Below are 19,776 nucleotides of genomic sequence, written 5' to 3'. Positions count from 1 at the left end.
ATCACATACCATTGGAGATGAAGTGACAAAGACATTTACAATTCCACCCAAGAAGCTACAGTGTCCCCAAATGAAAAATAATAAAAATATAGAAGTAGAAACAAGAGGGGAAATGTGACTTCACACTGCATATTTACTAGACATGACAGTAGTTAAAGATTTAGAAAAGGATTTAAAGATCTTCAGATCTTTAAAACATCTCTTTCTCACAAAATACTGAGCTTTACAACAGGAACTACTCATGAGACAAAATTTATCCTCTCCCGTCAAGACACAGCCTGCTATCCCATTGCATGGGTCGCAATAGTCAGCAGCGTCTCAGTGATCCTATATCACTTCAGATACAGACAAGCAATGGTCCCTCGTTCCTACACAATACCTTCTTGCAATGGTTTATTCTGAGCCAAACCACCAACAGCCTGTTATGCTGCAGAGTGGGTGGCTGTGTACACGTGTGGGGAAATCTCGGTTTTATCGGTGAATTTCACTTCTAAGTATCTGTTTAAGTCATCTATATTGAAGCTACCTATTGATCAGAATGTAAGATACCTTCTGACTCGGTAAAATAAAAATGCACGCAAGTTATCTCCTGGTAAAGAAAAGCAAACACTTCACTGGAAGGTGCTGCTGATCTTTCTTACCTTGCATTTTCTTTTGGCGTGAGTGTAACTTCTCCATCTAAAGCAATATCAATCTCACAGTGTTCTGGTTGGATTCCTATGCCAAAGAGCTGTATATCCTGAGAGGTATCTGCACCAACTCTTGTGTGATCCTAGAAAATAAGCTGTTACTAAGAGACAAGCAAACTATCACTGTTTATGTAACTATGAAAATATTAGCTAAAGCACTGAGACTGCATAGTCTACGTGCTCTCCTTTGCTAAGCGCTTCTATAGAGTGGAAATGGTGCCACAGCAGATTTGAAGACCGTAAAGGTCACGCACAAACTGTTCTTCTGCTCTACACTTTACCTTCATATGGTTTTAGATAAAGCAAAATAAAGCAGTTGATGCACAAATTCTGATGTAAAAATATTCTCAGACCATGCTTGCATACAAGCAATAAATGCAAAGAGTGAAGAAAACCAGCCATGCCATATAGGTACATGTAACAAAGGACTACATGGATAGTTAAACAAGGTGCACAGAGTTGGCTGCTTTTCAGAAAACAGCTAGATAGCAACTCAACTAAACATACTTTCAAGTTGTATTGTAAATTCTGCTGAAATACTTCACTTTGTTGCTGTTAGAGAAGTTGTGCTTTATTTGCTACTGTTCAAATACAGAAGCCCTATCTCAGCCACTAAAGCAGAAAAGTACCTATAGACAGGATATAGACAGTCTTTCATATTATATCGACAAGGAGCTCACGTTTCCTTACAAACTTATTAGGTTTTTATTTGACACTACTTCACTCTGACACAAGACTATGTTAAACAGAATGGTATGAAAGCTAGTGGCACTAGGAAAATACCTTTCTGAACATTTTTAACAGTGCTTCCCCCCAGCTTCTCTTTTTCTTAAGCTTTTCTGTCATCAAAGACTATGTTTCCTCTTACTGATTGCTACTAAACATAATCTCTTTATGATTAACTCATTGAATATTTAAAGCAATCCTCAGTTCACCCACAAAAAGAAGCATCTAACATGAGGCTCTCACTTCAAGTTCAGCCCAAAAGGCAGTTCTATTCACATCCTGTCTGGAAAAGCTAGAATTTATCTCAACACTGGCACACACTGAGCATTTCTCCTACTGTTGGCAATCAGGAGATCAATTAGGAAAACAATGAAGCTGAACTGCAAAGGGATAACAAAAGCCTAAACAGTAGAAGGCAGCCTAACCTATTTTGCTGCAACTAGTCTTAAAAATCTAAATACACTCTGAAAAAAACAAATTGAGTTAGAAATTCAAAACAATAAACAAGTGCCTTTTCATTCTGTGTAAACATCCTGTTCACATTCTTACCTTTAAATAGTAAACCAAAAGCTCATTGAGCGCAGGGTCTGCATTCAGGTTCACCAGGTAACACTTGTCATCCCCAACCTTGATACCTGAAGACTCAAGGGAAATTCCCATGCTCTCTAGCTGTCTTTGCCTCTCCTGCAAGCACAAAAATAGGTTAATCTTGCCTGCTGCAATATGTAGAGACAAGTACAAAAAGTAAATGAAAGCAGAGCAACTAAAGCTGAAGATGCACATGCTGAATATGCATTCTGTATATTGCTACCAGAAACAGAACTTAAGACATTGGTTAAGTACCATATGTTTAATAGAATTCATTTTTACACACGAACAATAAAAAGTTAGATCTAATCCTCAGACACCTGCTTCCCCAAAGTGGCACTTACTTACCTAAGCAGCCCTATTGATTTCATTAGAGCTACTCATAAGTAACACAATGTGGCTTTGAACATCTATGTTAGTTAAAAACTGGTCTCTGTTGCAATTACTTCAAAGATAATCATAGTCATAGATAATTTAGAAAATAGCATGCCACAGTTTATGTTTATTCTTTTGCATTATTATTATTAATTCAGCTAAAGCATCTACTCAATCACACATGCCTTTTACTTTGCTACAGTTTGGGGGTTGGGGTTTTTTTTATTTGGCTGGTTGGGTTTGGTTTGGGTTTTTTGCCCTGCTTTTTTTTTTTTTTTTGAACAGTGGTTGCACCAAAGCATACTTCAGAAACATTAGGACTAGGAAGAGAAACCAACACCACTCATTCTCCACGCTATAGATGATGGAAATGATGGAAAAGTACACTGGAATCCAGAAGTCTTATTTTAAGTACAATAATAATAAACGAACTTTAGTGAATATGTGTACACATTTTCCTTCTCTGGTTAAGTAGTCACTAAAAGCAAAAGCAACAAACACCACCTAAAATTCCGATCCTTTTGTAATTCTTCATTTTCTTAGTCACTTCAAGGGAAATACGTCCAAGATCCCACTGTGGTCTTATAAATGAGCTGCGCAAACATATTTTGATGTTTTACTTTAAAATCAAATAACAGCTTTTATCAATGATATCATGACACAGCTACACTTATTCTAATGGAATTTAGACTTAAAAAAATACAAAACAAAACAAAGCACTGAAAAACCCCAGAAACAAGGGGAAAAGACAAAAATCCAAAGGAATTTTAAATAACTGCTGGGGAAGACAGCACAGTCCACTAAAGCTCATGAAATTCAGCTGACTTGCACTATATGAGTATCTGGCCTTTATTCCTCAAAATTTCTGAAATACCTGTGCAATTTCTTCTGTTTTCCTCAGCTTTTCTTCCCAGGTGACTGTTAGCTCTTTTATTAGTTTTTCAGATTCTTCCAATTTTTCCTTCAGTTCTGGTGCCTTCATGGCCTAAAAGATGGAAATTAGCAAAAACCTTCAGTTACTCTTTCCACTGCAACATTTGCTTGCACAAGGAAACTGAACACAGCAACATAATATGAAATGCAACAAGTATAGATTTCAACTATATCCCCAGGCTTTTCATGGTAGAAAATGAAGAAACAGGTCACTTGCAAAGGAAGAGGACAGAATGAATCTATAATGGGTCCAGATCTGAAATAGTTGAAGATCGACATAGCTCCACAGGCTAATGGAACCAACAAAATCCCTGGGCCTGGCCACTAAAGCTTCAGTGTCTGTATAAAAATATCTGAATATTTGAAAACTTTAAGTCTTAGCTGTCTGAAGTTCCACTGCAAAGTCTTTCTTCCAAAAGTAGTTTCAAATACAAATTTCTCTCAATATTCAGCCTTCCCTTCTATCTTGGTTTTCTAAGTGTTACTAGAGTTGCATTAAAGCTTTCAGACTGACCCTATTGATTATCTTAGAAGGAAGGCATGCTCTGGAGCTCACACTGGCTTTTCTCATTTCACAACAGGAGACAAAAGATAAGGGCTTAAATACGTCCAGTGCCAAGTAACAATTCAACAGGCTGACCTGTAACTCTATATAACCGTTTTTAACAGAAGGTATAAAAGAAAAAACTTCTTAAAAAAATTAGTAAGACTTTGGATGCTTCCTACAGACTGTGTTCAGCCACAGTCTGACAACATAATTAAGGACATGCTACAATAATATTTTCTGATTTAAAATATGGGATTAGAACAGAATTTTATTTATGAGAAAAAGTGAATGGCTCTTTTTTCTTAAAGCAGATTTTCCCATTTCAGCCTGTAAGGAACTGTTCATACAAGGCACACTATTCCTTAAATGAACATGAAGTTTAAACGCCACACAAATTTACCCTCAGACACACTTCTGTTCTTTTTCTGCCAGTATTTTGTGTCTTGCCTCAAAAGATAAAAAATATTTTCCTACGGTGCAGTGTCTAGTTTCTCCAGGTATCACCAAGTAAACTATCCTACCCTGATACTTTACTCTCCAACAGAAGTATATATATATCTAGGATAAGCAGCAATCACAGAGTGGTAAGGCAGTAAAGCAAATTGCTGATGGTTTCGGTGTTGCAGTTTTGACAATTTTTTATAGATTTTCACAAATGTCAAAGAAATGTCCCACATATTTTGTGGTTCAATACCAGACTTATGGCTTTTCACACTTTTCCATTTGACATCATAAAACTATATAGTCCACCAACGTAAAAAAAGTTTCTGCTAATAAGCCTACAGAATGAAGTTGTACTCTAGCTCTTATCTGTGCTGCATCTATTATTGCTTGACATGAAGTTTTTCCAGAACAGTCTATTCTGACAAGGGTCACCATCAGTACAATGTTGTCATTAAAAAGTTATTAAAAATAAGCAAACATTATTTTGGATTTATTTCAAGAAACAAGGTTAATTAATTAAAAACAAAAGCGCAAGACTCTTCCTTTCCTTATTTTGTAAGACTTAAAAAGAAAGCTAGTCTTCCAGCCAGAGTTTTACATGTCCTTGGGAAACTCAGTTTACATTGTACTGTGAATAATGTTACCTCAGCTTGAGAGAGCTGTTCTTTCAGTTTTTCAACTTCTTCACGTAACTCTCTGATGACCCTAGCATTTGGATCTTCATTCACCACAGCATGATTAACTATCCTTTTGGCTCTGTCTGCATATCTCAGAGTAGAGAGTGTTTCTTCATAGTTGTCTGCTGCCGGACTAATTGTGGCTATCATGGCAGTTTGGCTGTTTCCTCCCAAGTTGTCCTGCAGAGTGCATCCACATAAAGTTTAAAGGTTAAAAACTGTTCTGAGACTATACAATGTCTTTACAAAGATACTTAAAATACAAAGCTTACTATTTAGACACTGAAAGGTACTCTGCATATAAACTAACCAGTATGATCCATAAACATTTCCAGCCACCTCCACCAGCTCTGATTCCACTAGAAATGAAAATAGCCAAATAGGACTTTACATAGAATTAACACAAGATACACTTAGCTGTCCATATTCCTTGGAACAACTTCTAGCTATTAGAGCTCCTTAGCTCATTCAAAAAAAAAAAAATAAGATGAGAAGTCCACATACACAGAGGTATGCTACAATGATCCTACAAACTGTTAAGCTGACATCTTGTGAACAGGGTGAATGGAAAATACTAATTACCTTGAGAAGCCAAGTGAGTACAGAGTCTCTGTAAGGCACAAACTTGTTTTTCCCCTTCCCTGCTGCTTGGTCAGCAAGTGATGATATAACCAAGCCCAGTGTTGAAAGTGATCTATAAATGCAACACAGTAGAACAGCTTTAACACACTTTCCAAATGTAGATTTAATAAAACACAGAAAAGGCAATTTGCTGAAGAGTTTAATTTATACTCTGCAGAGCTTCACATTCAAACTATCAGGATAATTTAAGTTGGAAATGATGACAGGAGATCAGCTAGCCCATTGCCCTGCTCCAAACAGGGCCATCTATTTTAGTTACAGTTACATATTTGGAAGAAAAAAAAAAATGGATATCTACAGTGTTTCATCTTACCTAGTACTAAGACCAAGTTCCAGGAAGACTTAAGTTGAAATATTAAAGTATTTAAAATAGTTTGAAAAGTGCAAAGCAGACTGCCTCAGTACCCGGAGAATCACTGCCTTTGATTAGACATCTACCTTTTCTCAGAGACTAAAAATCTTTCTATCTTGGTGTCCTGGTTTCAGCTGGGAGAGAGTTAATTTTCTTCCTAGTAAGTGACACAGTGTGTTTTGGATTTAGTGTGAGAATAATGTTGATAACACTGATATTTTAGTTTAGGCATCCTCAAGACAAAGCCAGCTATGGCCCAGGAGAACTAGTCTGCCTGGTGAACCAGTAACTAATCAGCCATCACACAACAATGGAAGGCTGCTCATCAGAAGAGACTGATTAGGAGGTCCCTTGACAAATGGGTTGACTTATAAAGCTAGTGAGGCTCCACCTCAGTTTTGTGGGGGGAACAGACCAAACAATCTCCCAGCTACAAAAATGTTGCACAAGCATGAAAAAGAAAAGCCCCCAAATTGCTTAGCAGACAGCCACATCCCAAACACCACTCTAGAATAGTGAAGAAAATACAGACAACTCATTCACTTTGGTACAGGTACCAATTCAACCAACAGGGGTAACTGTATTAGCAATCTGTGCAAAGCTTATGTGCATTATATTATCCAATTGTTATACAACCCTCTGTAAATTTTCAATGACATTGGGGCTCTTGGGGTGAGTATGTTTAAGATAATGAGCTTGTTCAGGAGCCTGAGAACATTAAACAGATGCTTAGCCTAAAGGGTTTTAAAACAGACAGCGCTGAAGTGTAAGAGCATACTGGTCCGTCATATTCATGCCCAATTATCCAGCTACTAAGGAAAACTTCAGCAGCATTGCAATTAGATAGTCAAATAAATCTTTAATTGTACTGTTCCACTCCATCCTTTTGAGTTTTCTTTTCAAAGAAGTAGTACTATTTTAGTTGATAGCCAGTGTTTGCACAGTACTTGTAACAGGGCCTTAGTGCTGCTTGAAACTACCAGTAGTTCAGAAATAACATCTAGAAAATGACAAAAATGTTGCAGAAGAATATTTCAAAGAAGATATCTGAGGGTAAGGTAACAAGAACCATTACATGCGTCACAAAAGATGTCCCATATTGCCTATAGCACAGAGGGGTATGAAGATAGCATAGACCTGAAAGCAAAATTAGAAAAGAAATTTAAGCAGAGGCTAGGCAATCTGATCTCCCAAGAGAGCACTCTATTTTGCAGATTTTTCTATAGGATAACTTTCCAATTCACCTCTGAAAAATTCGCAGCAAAAAGGACAGTTAGTTTTAGTTTGTGACCTAAACAAAAGCCTAACAACCTCTGAAAGCTTGTGGGGGGAGGATGGGGAAGGGAGAAGTGGTTCTGGCCTCCAGCCTCTGGTCTCCGCAGACAGAGATGACGGGGGGCTAAACATGCAAGAGCAAACAGTAGGATGCCATATGCTGCCCCATAGCAACCTCCTACAGCACAACTGAAAAGCACCACCAGCACGCTCCCAATGGAGTCCAACTTCAAGGAGCACAAAGTTAAGAAGTCACTCCGGCCTATTTTCTTCTGATTCCTCTTTCTCTCTTTAAATGAGGGGAAATGTTAAAACTCAAGCCAAAAACTCAGGGAGGGGGAAGAAAAGGACACTCAGAAGGGGGAAGGGAAAAACAGGGATTCAAAAAGGCCTATCGTTGAAAACCATTTCACAACAGGGCTGCAACACTAATTCCAGTTATGGGCACTGTATTTTAATGAACAGGAAATTATAAGCTACAGTTTATTAACAGAGGATTAAAAGATGCGATAATACTTCTGCTCCTTACAAATACTGATTTTATTTTGAGACTAACTGTTACCATCTGCAATAAAAGCCAAACTGGAGTAATTTATGTATTCTGCTTGAGATTTCATAATACAAAGCTCTTTAAAGACTTTAAGGAAAGCAGTAAAAGAAATGGCTGCCCAACAAAATAATTACAGGACTCATCGGCTGCTCTCCTTCATGCTAGATGGTGCATCAGAGATGCGTCATTACTTTGATCCTATCTCGCACTACTTGTATCATGAATCAACCAGAAGGCCTAAGCCTGTGGCGCACAGCAGACTGAGGGAGTTCAGAAGCAGCAGAGTGAACTTCACGTGGTGCAAGAGCACAGGAAAGTGCCGTTTCTGCACACTTTCTGTTCTCTTTGTCCCTAATCCTGAGGCATGATGAGGTTGCCCTTGCTGGCGGGCAGTGGGAAGCTCCCACACTCCCACCACGGGCCTGAGTCAGGGGTGTTCCAGAGAAGTGGTGCTTCCTCACCGCAGGGAACAACTCTGTCCCTAAATGACACCCATTCAAGCTACTTCTGTACAATTTACAACCAAGTTCTTCAACGAACAGAATCCACTTTTCTATTACTTAACTCTGAATACAAAAAACCTCCCTAAAATCAGCTTGGAGCCAGACCTGTCCCAACCCATTCCTTCCCCCCACCTACATTTTAAAGGCTTCTTTTTGCATTCTCAAGTTAAAATGACAACAGCTATGATTTTACTAATCAGAGTTAAAATTGCAGACTGCTCACGGAAAGTATTTTTCTTAGCCACTAATTGACAGCTTGTTTATTCTGCTTCCTCCTACTATTGTACTCTAGAAATGCTTTGACTATACCACAAAGAATTGTTAAGCACCTGCGTTTCTGCACTCTGTATGGGAACTAGCACATCCTGGGGAGGAACAAGCACATCCAGCTTTCCTATGAGGTATGGCAAGTCCCCCAAAACCCTCAATAATAAAGAGCAGACACCCAGCACCTTTGCCAAGGCCATTCTGCATCAGCTTTGAGAAAAACCAGAAGTAATCTTTATTACAACTTTATGCAGATGTTAACAAAATGACACAACTCTGTTGTTCAGTACGTGGGAGAGCAATCCACTGCCTCCCCCCTGCAACATGCTGTCCCAAGATAGGAAAGAGCGTTTACAACAGGATGAGTTGTGGCATCAAGGTGGCAGCTACCAAAGCCCTAGCCAGGTTTCATCAGAAACAAATGGCACAGACACCTGCAGAGACCGGCTGAATGTCACACTACGCAGTTTTGGTACGCACAGCCGAGTGTACATTTTCCCTGCCTTGTAAATACATAAACAGGTACATTATTTCCCCATTCTTCTTCAAGGTAATAAAACATAGCACAAGCAGCAAATTGATTTGCCAGGTAATTTCAGCAGCTCCATTTTGATCCCATTAAACATAACACATGCTACCAATACATCTTACTGCTTTTTTATAGAAGAATAAAAAAATATTTAAAAAAGAAGCTGACATAGTAAGGTATATGGTTTAAATATACTGTATCACTCCAGAAAAGATCATTGCTTTTCCCTAATAAGTAAGGTGCATCACACCCAAGAGAAGATCGTACACAATGTTCTCTGAAGAACCAGTCTGATCAAACATGTATACCAATCTTGAAGCTTCCAGTGAAAGTCAGGCTTCATTAAAGCTCCAAGTAACAGCAAAAATCTAACAGAAGACACCAAGCACAGCACTAAGAATTCTCTTTTGCCTACCGGTTCCAAAAGAGATTTCAAACAGAGAATGCTTAATAAATGAACTAGGTAATACAGATTTATACCATATAAGAATTTAATTGATGGGAAAATGTAGAGCTGTCCACTTTTCTTTTTAAAATATCTTTTGCGGAAAGGTTTGGTGCTTGCATCTGAAGTCCTGTATTATCAAAGAGGTTCAGCCTGGGCAAAACAACCTTCCCCTACCACATCCATACCGTAAAAGTTGAACACTGAGTAAACATCCTAGTAGAGAAAAAAAAATGAAGTCTTTCTGTATCTATCACAACACTTGCAATTTGTTAATAGCTGTTGGGAAAGTTGGCATTTGACTTCTTCCCCAAGAATTAGAAAGAAACATTTAATTTCACCTTTGCTTATGCAAAATACCAATACAGTTTCTAGTAAAACCAATCTGAATTTAACAAGTAACCTGTGGGGTAAAGGTACAATACCTGCCATTAGGCAAACAGAGCTACATAATTTTGTTGCACAAGGACTATGCCAGCGTGGCTACCAATATGATGCATTAAACACAAAGTAGATTAGAAATTAAGCTAGAAAGAGCAAACATGTTCAAACTCTAAAAAGAGGTCATTTAAAATCATTTTACCTATGAATGCTGTTCAAACACACTTTGTGCTGTCATTGTTAACTTAAAATACCAAAACATTTTGTAACATTTTAAAATTAAATTGAAAAAGCAGTAGCTTTTAATGTAACAGTTAAACTCTTTCTTTCCCAGGAAAATTAGTATACTTAAGACAGCAGTAATAGTGTGCTAAATTCTTGCTTTTGGGCAATAATACAGTAATTACGGTAAAAAAGTGCCTTGAAACTTGTCATTGCTTGAGTGCAAATGCCCAAGGCAATGCTAAACTAACACAGCTTCATTCTGATCTGGTTTTCTTAAACTGTGAATTATACTCTTACATATTTTAATACATGTTGGAACAAAGCCATTCAACTCTGCAACTTTGCATTCTTCCTTGAGCTGATGATGAGACAAACACATGAGCCTGGGGACAGGGTGTATAAATGAATCACAAAAGGTATATGCTTAATTAAAGAGGGCTGCTGTCACTTTTTCCAGATAAAATTCATAGAGCCCTCATCTGAGTCAAGTATGAATCAGGGTCCCTATGCCAATGTAGGGAAACACATGGTGTTTAGCACAGAGCAGCTGAAAGAGCCATATTGAACTGCTTCTGATGAGTTCTATCATTTGAACTGACTTGTGACAAGCACACCAAGAGAGGAGGCCAAGGAAACAACAGTGATTCTTAACGAGATTTAAGCTTTGCAACCTGCGTATGCCAATGTCTTACTTGTTTATGTTGCTGCCTTCCTTCAGTCGTTCTCCTGCAGCTCCTGTTTTGGACACTCTCTCACTCCCAGCCAAATCCACCAGGCTGACCTTGCTGACCTTTTCTCCAGAATTCTGCACAGATGGGACATAGGAGAGCAACAGCTAAGAAACACCGGCACAAAGTACTAACACGTCTGACACTGGCACCATGAAACACTGTTCTTCAAAATAATGTGGGTTAAAGTATCAAACTCAAGATATGAGAAAAGAAGGAATTGTCAGAGGTTTTATAGCTCTTTAAGAGTCACTCACATATTTTATGGTAAAGGGCTGAAGCACTAATGAACCAGAATCAGCTGTGTGGTAACATCAATAACCTTAGTGGCAGAGTAGGCCATTAAAATATACCAACTTCAGCAACAGTTAAGACCTAAAACAGGTTTCATGGTGGCAATATAATCTGAAAAAGTGATCCAACTGTTTGCTATCTGGTGTGCTTCCTCACCCTTCCAGGGTTCTCTCAATCTTATGGTCTTGTCAATATTACTTTGATTACTGGACCCCATGGCATTAAAGGTAGAAGCACAGCTGAACTGGTAATGTATGTTGAAGAAGAAGAATTCACCAAACTTCATAAATTAATCAACAGAAATACATACACCAGAATGCTGGTCATAAAGTGTCTGAGTCACTATAATATTGAATACAGCATGAGAGCGGCTGCTTTCTTCATTCATGTTGGTTGCAGCAACTGTTCGTGATTTGTTTCCCTCCGACATCAATGACTCAATATCCTAGAGCAAAAAGGGTAAAAAGTGATGCTAGGATAAAAGCAAGTATTGTGCTTGCTGAACAAAATCCCCATCTAGATGGAAGGGTGTGTACATGTGGGAGAGAGGAAGAAGGAAAGGTAGAAGTAATGAGAAAATTCTTTGCGCATTTTGAGATATATTGGTACAGAGAGTATGTAATTTCACAGAATGGCTTTAAATCACATCTCTGTTTTAAGTGCCGCGCTTAAAAGCCCAGCAGCTACAGTCAATACACCTCCTCCTTATCTGCTGCTGAAATATGTTGGCAACATCCACATTACAAATCATACTGTTTAATGCCAGTAATCAGGCCAGCACAGATCTACTTACACAAGTGAACACAACGCATCTCTTTACTGAACTTCACTAATACTCTCTTCACTTAATTGGCTCAAAGGGTTACCTCACTTGGAGCCTGTACCTTCCCACATATGCAAAAACAGGCAGCTATGCCGAGTCTGACATAAGTGCTCGCTGAGTCCTCCAAGACAGTTTCATGAGAGTCATCAGCCCAAAACTAAGTATGAACTAGATTTCCTAGAATTTGAAGAAAGAAGGTGTGCTTTCAAAGTACGCAATTCACCATAAAAGCTGCAAAAGCAGTTTTTATAATTCTATATGCACAGATGCTTCACAAAAATAAAAAAAAAAACCATAAAAAAAGCAAAACAGTTCCCAGACAATACTACACAAAGAATGAACTTTTTTTTTTTTTTTTAAAACCAACATTTCCAAATCAGCTTCCTCATAAAAAGAAAGGCCTACACAATTCATACAACTGCACTGCTTTAATTATTTTCATTGAGGCTATAGGAGTTCATTGGCTTCTACAATACTGATTTATTTTAATGTATTTTGGTAACTCAAGTGCGCTCAGATGCTTTCATGATTTAAATTATGAATTATATAAGCCATGTTGTAGCTCCTCATGCAATATACCTGTATAAAATAAGAGGTCACATTCAACAACAAAATCAAAGGAATTCATGCTGGAAGACTAATCTTAATTTGGAAGCCTCATATTTCCTGTGTCAAGGAAACGCTGTGTTCTTCATGTATAATATATGCATTGAAAACTGCAAAATAAAGCGATACAACTATTCTATTTTTAACCAACGTAAAAGGCAAATCCAATGCTTTTACATGAAATAAATACTCCTGAAGCATTAGAGAAGACCTTTGTGATTGCCAGAGACCATAAACACTCAAGAACCAAAATGTCTGGATAGACACTAGTTTATCTCTTACAGGATTCCTATTGCTTACGTACATAGGTGTTAGTTATAAACTTGTAATTGGTTTAGCTTTACCTCAAAGTTTGTAACAGCCAGCTGAGACAGACCGTCTACATATGGTCCCAACACTTTGTGCTCTCGAACCTTAAGGGACTGCCGACTCCTATGGAATAAAGTAGACTTTATGCACAATCCACTAGTGTGAACTTTATTGAAAAACAAAAATTACAGTATGAAATTATAACAATGTTCTATATAGCAGAAGTCAATTTGTCTTTTAATTGTAACAGGAGGAAAAAAAATCTTCCAGAATTGTTTTTAACTCAGATTAACAATAAAGACTCAAATTAATTTAACCAGTTTTAATCTATATACATGAACTATTTTTAATGCATCCTCTCACCCCAATATTTGTGGCTGGAACAAAACCTGAAATGCCTTATTTGGCAGAACTAATGTTGACAAAAAAAAGGAAACCAGAAATCCTCCCTGCTCCCCCCAGCAATTTGCTAAAGGTTCAATTCTTCTTGCATTTTCCACACTTTATTGACATATATCAAGTAATTCTCAAATCTACCTGTCTACCTAACTTGCATACTTCTTCACCTAGTGCAATTATGTTCAAGAATCAAAAGATATACCACATGTATCAGTGCTCAGCAAAAAAACCCCTTATCAAACTACCTCTTGTCTAGACATCTCCAAGCCAGAGAGCCTAATCAGTATTTTTGTGTAAACAAAAAAGTAGAAAGAGTGCCATGAGTATATTCTGAGGTGCTACCCTTCCACATTCAAAAAGTTCAACATCTAAACCACGAGAACCAAGTTGCAAATAAGCTTCAAACTCCTTCCAGTTGATGAAAATTCTTACCTGAATACGCTCTGGATCATATGGAAAAAATACACTAGAATTAACTTGCACATTCTTGTACTTGCTTTCTGGTGGTAAACTACATCGTACAGTATTTGTTTGCATCATTATGATCGTATCCTAGTATTTAAATTGATCCACACCAGTTACTACTTCATATACAAGTTTTACATGGATATTCTCTTCTTTTGGGTGTTTGGTATCTAATCCTTTCTAAGGAAAGTCATATAAACACACATTCTGAAAAAACCTTCTCAAGGAATTCCAAAAGTGATTTCTACTTTTACAGTTTCAGACAAAAATAAGGAAGGCTGTGGGGCAGAGTGAAGCTACTCACCCTTTTGGGTCAAGCAGATCTCTGACTTTCTCATTGTAAATTTCCATATAGGACACTTCGACTTTAAAAGTATGAGATTCATTTTCTTCAACAGAAATTCTCTGAAATAAAGCACAACAGAGCCGTGGGATCAGACCCAGTTGCTCTGCATTGCCCATCATTGAAAAGGATTTTCCTGAACCTAAAGGAAAAAAATGAGAATAAAATGCTTTAGAATGTGGTTCTGAGCTACTCATTTGTTCATGAAGCACATGTTTTAATTCACTTTTTATTCCTCCAGAAGCACACATCAGAACAACATGACACGCTATTCTAGACAGCTAGCTTGCTCTTTGGACTACAAGGTAAAGGCAAACAAAAAGAGAAATTATCTTAAAGGTTTCTTTCAGCAGGGCCATTATTTGGGACCCCTTTGAACACCAATGACTGAATAAGCCTTCAGTATGAACTACTCCTTTCAGGCCTCGAAAGCAGCCCCAACAGGTAGTAAACTAGGAACATATTTAAAGAGCTGCTTTAAGAACTCCACATTGTCACTGGCTGTGCTAAATGTTTGACAGTTAACATTATGATATTTCAAAATACATTTTTAAAAAATTATCTAGCTTAATATTTATGTTTTAGTCTTCCCACTTGCTACATGCACAAAAAGTGTTCTTCCCCTTTAGCACAGGAGACTCACCTGTCTGTCCATAGGCAAAAATACAAGCGTTATATCCCTGAAAGGCCTTTTCAAGAATTCCTTCTCCAAGGCACTTGAACACCACTTCTTGACCTAGAAAATAATTAAGTTTATTTTAAATTTAATAACAGACTAAAATTTACTGAAAACAAGAAAAAAAAAGGTTTGCAAATTATTTTTTACTATTGAGTGCATTGATGAACAAAAAAATTATTTCACATACAACTGAGTGACAAGTTCAAAACATTTGCCTGAAACTAGTGTAACAACTACCTCTGTGTTTAAATATATTGCTGATTTTCCTCTGAAGGGAGCAGTTCTTCAAAGGGCATCATATAAGTTGAATGCTTAGAAAATAACATAGATGTCTAAATTTTGTATTATTTAAATATAAATTTTGCAATTAATATACATTCTTTAATCACAAACTATACCCAAAAGAGTTCTGTAACAGAATTGTAATGAAACCCATTAGTGAACTAGGCTATTACAGATACAACAAATATCATGCTAGAAATAGTAGCAGTTGTTCTCTTGGGAACTGGCCTCAAGTTTCACCATAAGCTGTTACGATTCACCCCATGGCAAGGTGATGCTGGAATCAAGATAAAAGCATTCCAATGACATTCAGGGAGGAAATGCATATTAGAAGGCTATGAGACTTCAACAGAGCTTTCTGAGGCTATATTCTGCCAAATCCATAGTTTGAAATGTCAGCTGCAGAATTTCATAGTCTGAAAATCGTCTCCCTGTGCCAGGCAGATTTTAGATGCACATCAATCTTTTAGCTGCAGAAGATGAAAATAGGCATAGTGCTTGGCTTTTTTTTAATGGAAAAGCCCAGTATTTGTAGATCACAAAGAGGGTCAATGGGTTGTCTGCCTTGAATTCTGATCAAAGAATTACACCAGCTGTGTGCACACCCAAAATAAGCAGAGGTGAGCTAAGGACAGTATTTATACACCTTCTGGTGTTTGGTTTTAAACTTAACATTCACCGCCTGGTGACTTTCTGAACAGCTATGATCAGCTGCATCTCTCAGTTTCAGGAGTTGTCAGTTACAATAAATTATTTTGTACAGTGGATGCAATAATGACTTCCATGGTTCTCAAAATGGAACATACTGGCATAAAATAAAAATAAAAATCTAGCTATACATTCATACATTGCATGAGAATATTTACACTCCATGATCCTCGAGTAATTGGTAGTCCAGAAAATTCCTGCAGAAAAACCTGTGGTATGATTGTGGAATGATTTACAGGCAGGTAAATAGGGCTAAAAAGTTCTAAATTACTTTTAGTTTCCTTTAACTTTAGCCTAATTTCTTATCTGCTGTAAAGGAAAAACTAGTGCAGCGATGCCCTATCAAATGGTCTTTGTATCTTTCCAGCTGAATTTCTAAAATTCCAAAGTGTCACTGCTCCTTGGATTAACACAGTTCAAAAATGCTGAATACAGGAATTAAAACCAGAGGAGAATCTGCTGTACTCCAGAGTAATTCCACCTCCTCTCCCATGCACATTCATTCACTTCTCATCCAATTTAGGATCATTTGGTCATAATATCTATGTTGAGAAATCACTGTTCAACAACCTGGAAATAGCTATAGAGAATGTTAAACTACTGAAGAATGAATGAAGAAAACATGTCAGCGGAAGATTTTAATAAGAACATACAATACACAAGAGTTTGCTTTCCAACCAGCTCCTGAGGGCCCATTTTGAAGTTACCAAATATCACAGAGGCAGGGAGCCACTTACTGTCTTGTTGAGCAAGAACACAAAATCAAGAAAAGATTGAAGCCGAGTATAATTATTAAGAGAAAAAAAGTGTATATATTCTGCAATGATTGTGTGTGGAGAATAAAACCATTTGTTAGAAGAGGAAAAAACTTGTTACCGACTTCTGACCAGCAATAAAACAGTAACCTCCTCCATGTTTCCCAAGGAAAAAAAGCAGACACCAAAATGTTGTAAAACTGTGCATGGTCATGATAACCACAAGATGACCTACAGAATCCTTTACTACTAAACAAACTGGGTTTCTTCCCTGGTGTATCTCATAGGCAAAGCTAGATTTTTTTTTTCAGAAGACATTTAATTTTCAAACGGTCAACACAAACTGAAAGTCAATCATTGATACATAACTCTAAAATGGTATTTTTAATACAGTTTTTAAGAGCTCAGTAATACCAACATAGACGAATGGGTCATTAAAGAGTGATGTTTATAGTAACCAGTTGAATTATCGTGGGATAAAATAAGAATTTGTTTTTAAGTGCAGTCACAGAAAAGAACTCAAGACATTAAACTTCCATTAATGGATATTTTATTCATTTGCTAATGCAGTGCACTGTTGAGGGTAACAGCACGTCATCCATGAGATTTTGGTATTTTTCATTAAGAAACCTCACTGCTTCCTCCTTTACTTTTACTAGGGGGTTTGCAAAGTGATTACAAAATCTGTATTATACAGAATTATGTCTACGTGCATTTACGGTCAAAAGAAATAATGCAGCTCCATTGTCTACACTACTGCATTTTTGTTTTGCTAAATAAAACCATGCCACCTGCAATTAATACTTTTGCTTATTTACAGGACTTCTCTTCCACAGTTACCTAGTGTTTAAAGAGGTTAGCAGGGGTTTTAACTTGATTCTGACTTAATTTACAGAAAAAGGGAGAAATACAGAAAAAAAAAATTATTTAGTTAACAAAGATTTCCCCTAAACCAACCTTTATTGTCTTTAAGACAGGGATTCCCAATCTTTCAGCTGGCTAAGACCATATTGCCTCTTACAGAGGCAACTGAAGGCCAAACACCGAAACACCCGTCCCCTCTCCCATCTTCTGCTCAGAACATGGGCAAGCCTTAGACAACTGATGGACACGCAGTCAGCCAAGCTGGGGAAAGCACACCCAAGGCCGTCACGCAGCCCAGGGTAAGCATACAAGCTGCTGGTTCTTCTCACAGGCCAGGATCTCTCCTGTCTGTTCATCCCTTCAAGGAAAGGGGAGCAAAGTCTGGTGAATTCTTCTTGCAGACCACAGTCTAAATAATCTTGTTTCCTCTACTTCAAGGAGCAAGACTGTTAACCTGGAATCACGCAGTGAGAAATATTATCAGACAATTTTGCTGTAGGCTTTATAACTCTAGTTACGGCCCATGTGGCAGTGCCCCTAACGCTGGAAGGTGTGAAACTCTAACAACACACTGTTAGGGACGCTCTGCTAATCGAAACCTGAGAAACACTGGTGGATGGCCACTCAGTTTCGAGGACATACTGGAAAGCAACATGAAGACAATACGGAAACCTGTTCCACTTTCACTGGACAGCTGTAACTGTCTTCATAGCTTAAAGACATTACCTGTGCATTGTGACAAGCACAACTGCAAGCCTGATGCCAACGGGGGGGATCTAAGAAAGATCAAATTAATAACTCTCAATCTCTCAGAAGACCAATTCCAGCAGGAGACTGACCCAAGAATCTTGCCATCAGCTCTTAGGACTGAGTATTTTCACATGTTCAGCACCCTGACACACTCTTGACATTCTTCCATAAACATATAAACCAAGATAATAAACATTTCTTTTTTAGCAATAACCATACTAAAGATATTGAAGATTTCAGCATTCAAAATGGTATCTGTGACTTACTTGAAAGCTAAAGGAAACCCATCCTCCTCTCAGGTTTACATCTTTAACCTACATATATTCCTGGAACTTTCAAATGCCGTGCTTGTGCTGTCAGCATGCATCAAGGGCGTTTAGTATGGTACTTTGAAGCTAAAAAGTTTTTTCACACATTCTCTACCTACTGAAATGGCTGGGTATTTCAATGGCAAAAATATAAAATAAAGGTAGCAAAATATGGCAGTGCACATGTTGATAGTGGCTACTAAATTATTAACAATTCTAAATAAAACTTTCACATTATCTACCCACAGAGCTGCACATGAAAATCTTAGTTGGAATCTCTCAGCCAGCATGAATTATTAGAACACTGAAATTTGGTAAATATGTAAGATAATAAAAAGTCCCTGAAAATAGAAAGATAAATACATACCCTGACATGCAAGAATACAACACACATCATTTCAGAAGGAGGTATTTAAGTATTCTCTCTTATGCTCTTATTCTCTATGCTCTTTCCCCTTCTCTTCCTCCAAATCATCCCCCCCTTACAGTCTCTGAAGCCCCGATCCGGGGATCCAATTTGATGGTGTCCCTAGGGCAACCTACATATTGCAGGGGAACCCTAGGACCTGTTCTCACAATCTGCAAAATGAAGCTATTTACAAATAAAGTTTAAACATTCTTAAGTTAGCTAGACTGGAGACAGATAGCAGACAGAAGAGAATAGAGGAAAGAAAAGGGAGGGGAGGAAAGGGCCACACTCTTTCTAACAAAACTCCCTTTAAAAAAGGCATAACAGTTACTGTCTTTCCTAAGATCTGCTCATTTAGTGACAAACATGTTAAAGATGTACTGTAACAAAAATTAGTTTCAGTGTCTGGTTTTTATATGTCTAGTATTTCTAGTTCACAACTTGTCAATCTGAAATAGGGATAATTGTCTCATATTAGCACAGATTCTTTCAGCCAGGTCATGACTGTAACGTTATGACACATTGCTGCAATTCCTGAAACCCCTCCCTTACACAGCAAAAATAGCTAGAATCAAGTAACAACTTGTTATATACAACACTGAAAAAACAAGTCTCTTTATGGCTTAATCTCTAACCCACAACATTTTATAAGCAAATCTTGACAGCAATAAATTGCAGTTGTTTCCATGATCTAATAGTTAAAATAAAACTTGATCTGTGGAGATCAGAATTATGAAAAGCCCTGCTAGCTAAGAGTTCTAAAAGAATCTCTCTAAAATGGGAATATAGATACCTATGGTTCACCTTTAACAAGAACCTAAAAGCACAAAAGTTAGCATCGTCTAACTACTGCAGTACTGACAAAGCACTGGAGTCTTTAATGTTCAAAGCCTTAGTCCACTAAAA

At 37.6% G+C, this 19,776-nt stretch overlaps 1 protein-coding gene across 1 annotated transcript in view; it reads right to left on the bottom strand.

Annotated features, from left to right (window-relative positions):
* KIF13A (kinesin family member 13A) overlaps window positions 1–19,776 on the bottom strand; it is a 117,269-nt gene that overhangs the window by 39,807 nt on the left and 57,686 nt on the right. The window contains exons 4-13 of the mRNA XM_010573166.1: window positions 14,759–14,851; window positions 14,077–14,257; window positions 12,944–13,031; window positions 11,481–11,615; window positions 10,841–10,953; window positions 5,562–5,673; window positions 4,947–5,159; window positions 3,253–3,363; window positions 1,965–2,099; window positions 642–772 (exon numbers count right to left, since the gene is read on the bottom strand). Of these exons, the coding sequence (XP_010571468.1) occupies window positions 642–772; window positions 1,965–2,099; window positions 3,253–3,363; window positions 4,947–5,159; window positions 5,562–5,673; window positions 10,841–10,953; window positions 11,481–11,615; window positions 12,944–13,031; window positions 14,077–14,257; window positions 14,759–14,851 (1,312 nt within the window). The remainder of the gene's footprint in view (window positions 1–641; window positions 773–1,964; window positions 2,100–3,252; window positions 3,364–4,946; window positions 5,160–5,561; window positions 5,674–10,840; window positions 10,954–11,480; window positions 11,616–12,943; window positions 13,032–14,076; window positions 14,258–14,758; window positions 14,852–19,776) is intronic.

The sequence above is a fragment of the Haliaeetus leucocephalus genome, unplaced genomic scaffold, assembly GCF_000737465.1.
Source record: "Haliaeetus leucocephalus isolate CR32 unplaced genomic scaffold, Haliaeetus_leucocephalus-4.0 Scaffold373, whole genome shotgun sequence".
In the NCBI taxonomy this organism is placed as follows: domain Eukaryota; kingdom Metazoa; phylum Chordata; class Aves; order Accipitriformes; family Accipitridae; genus Haliaeetus; species Haliaeetus leucocephalus.
This window is presented reverse-complemented; position numbering and strand designations above follow the sequence as displayed.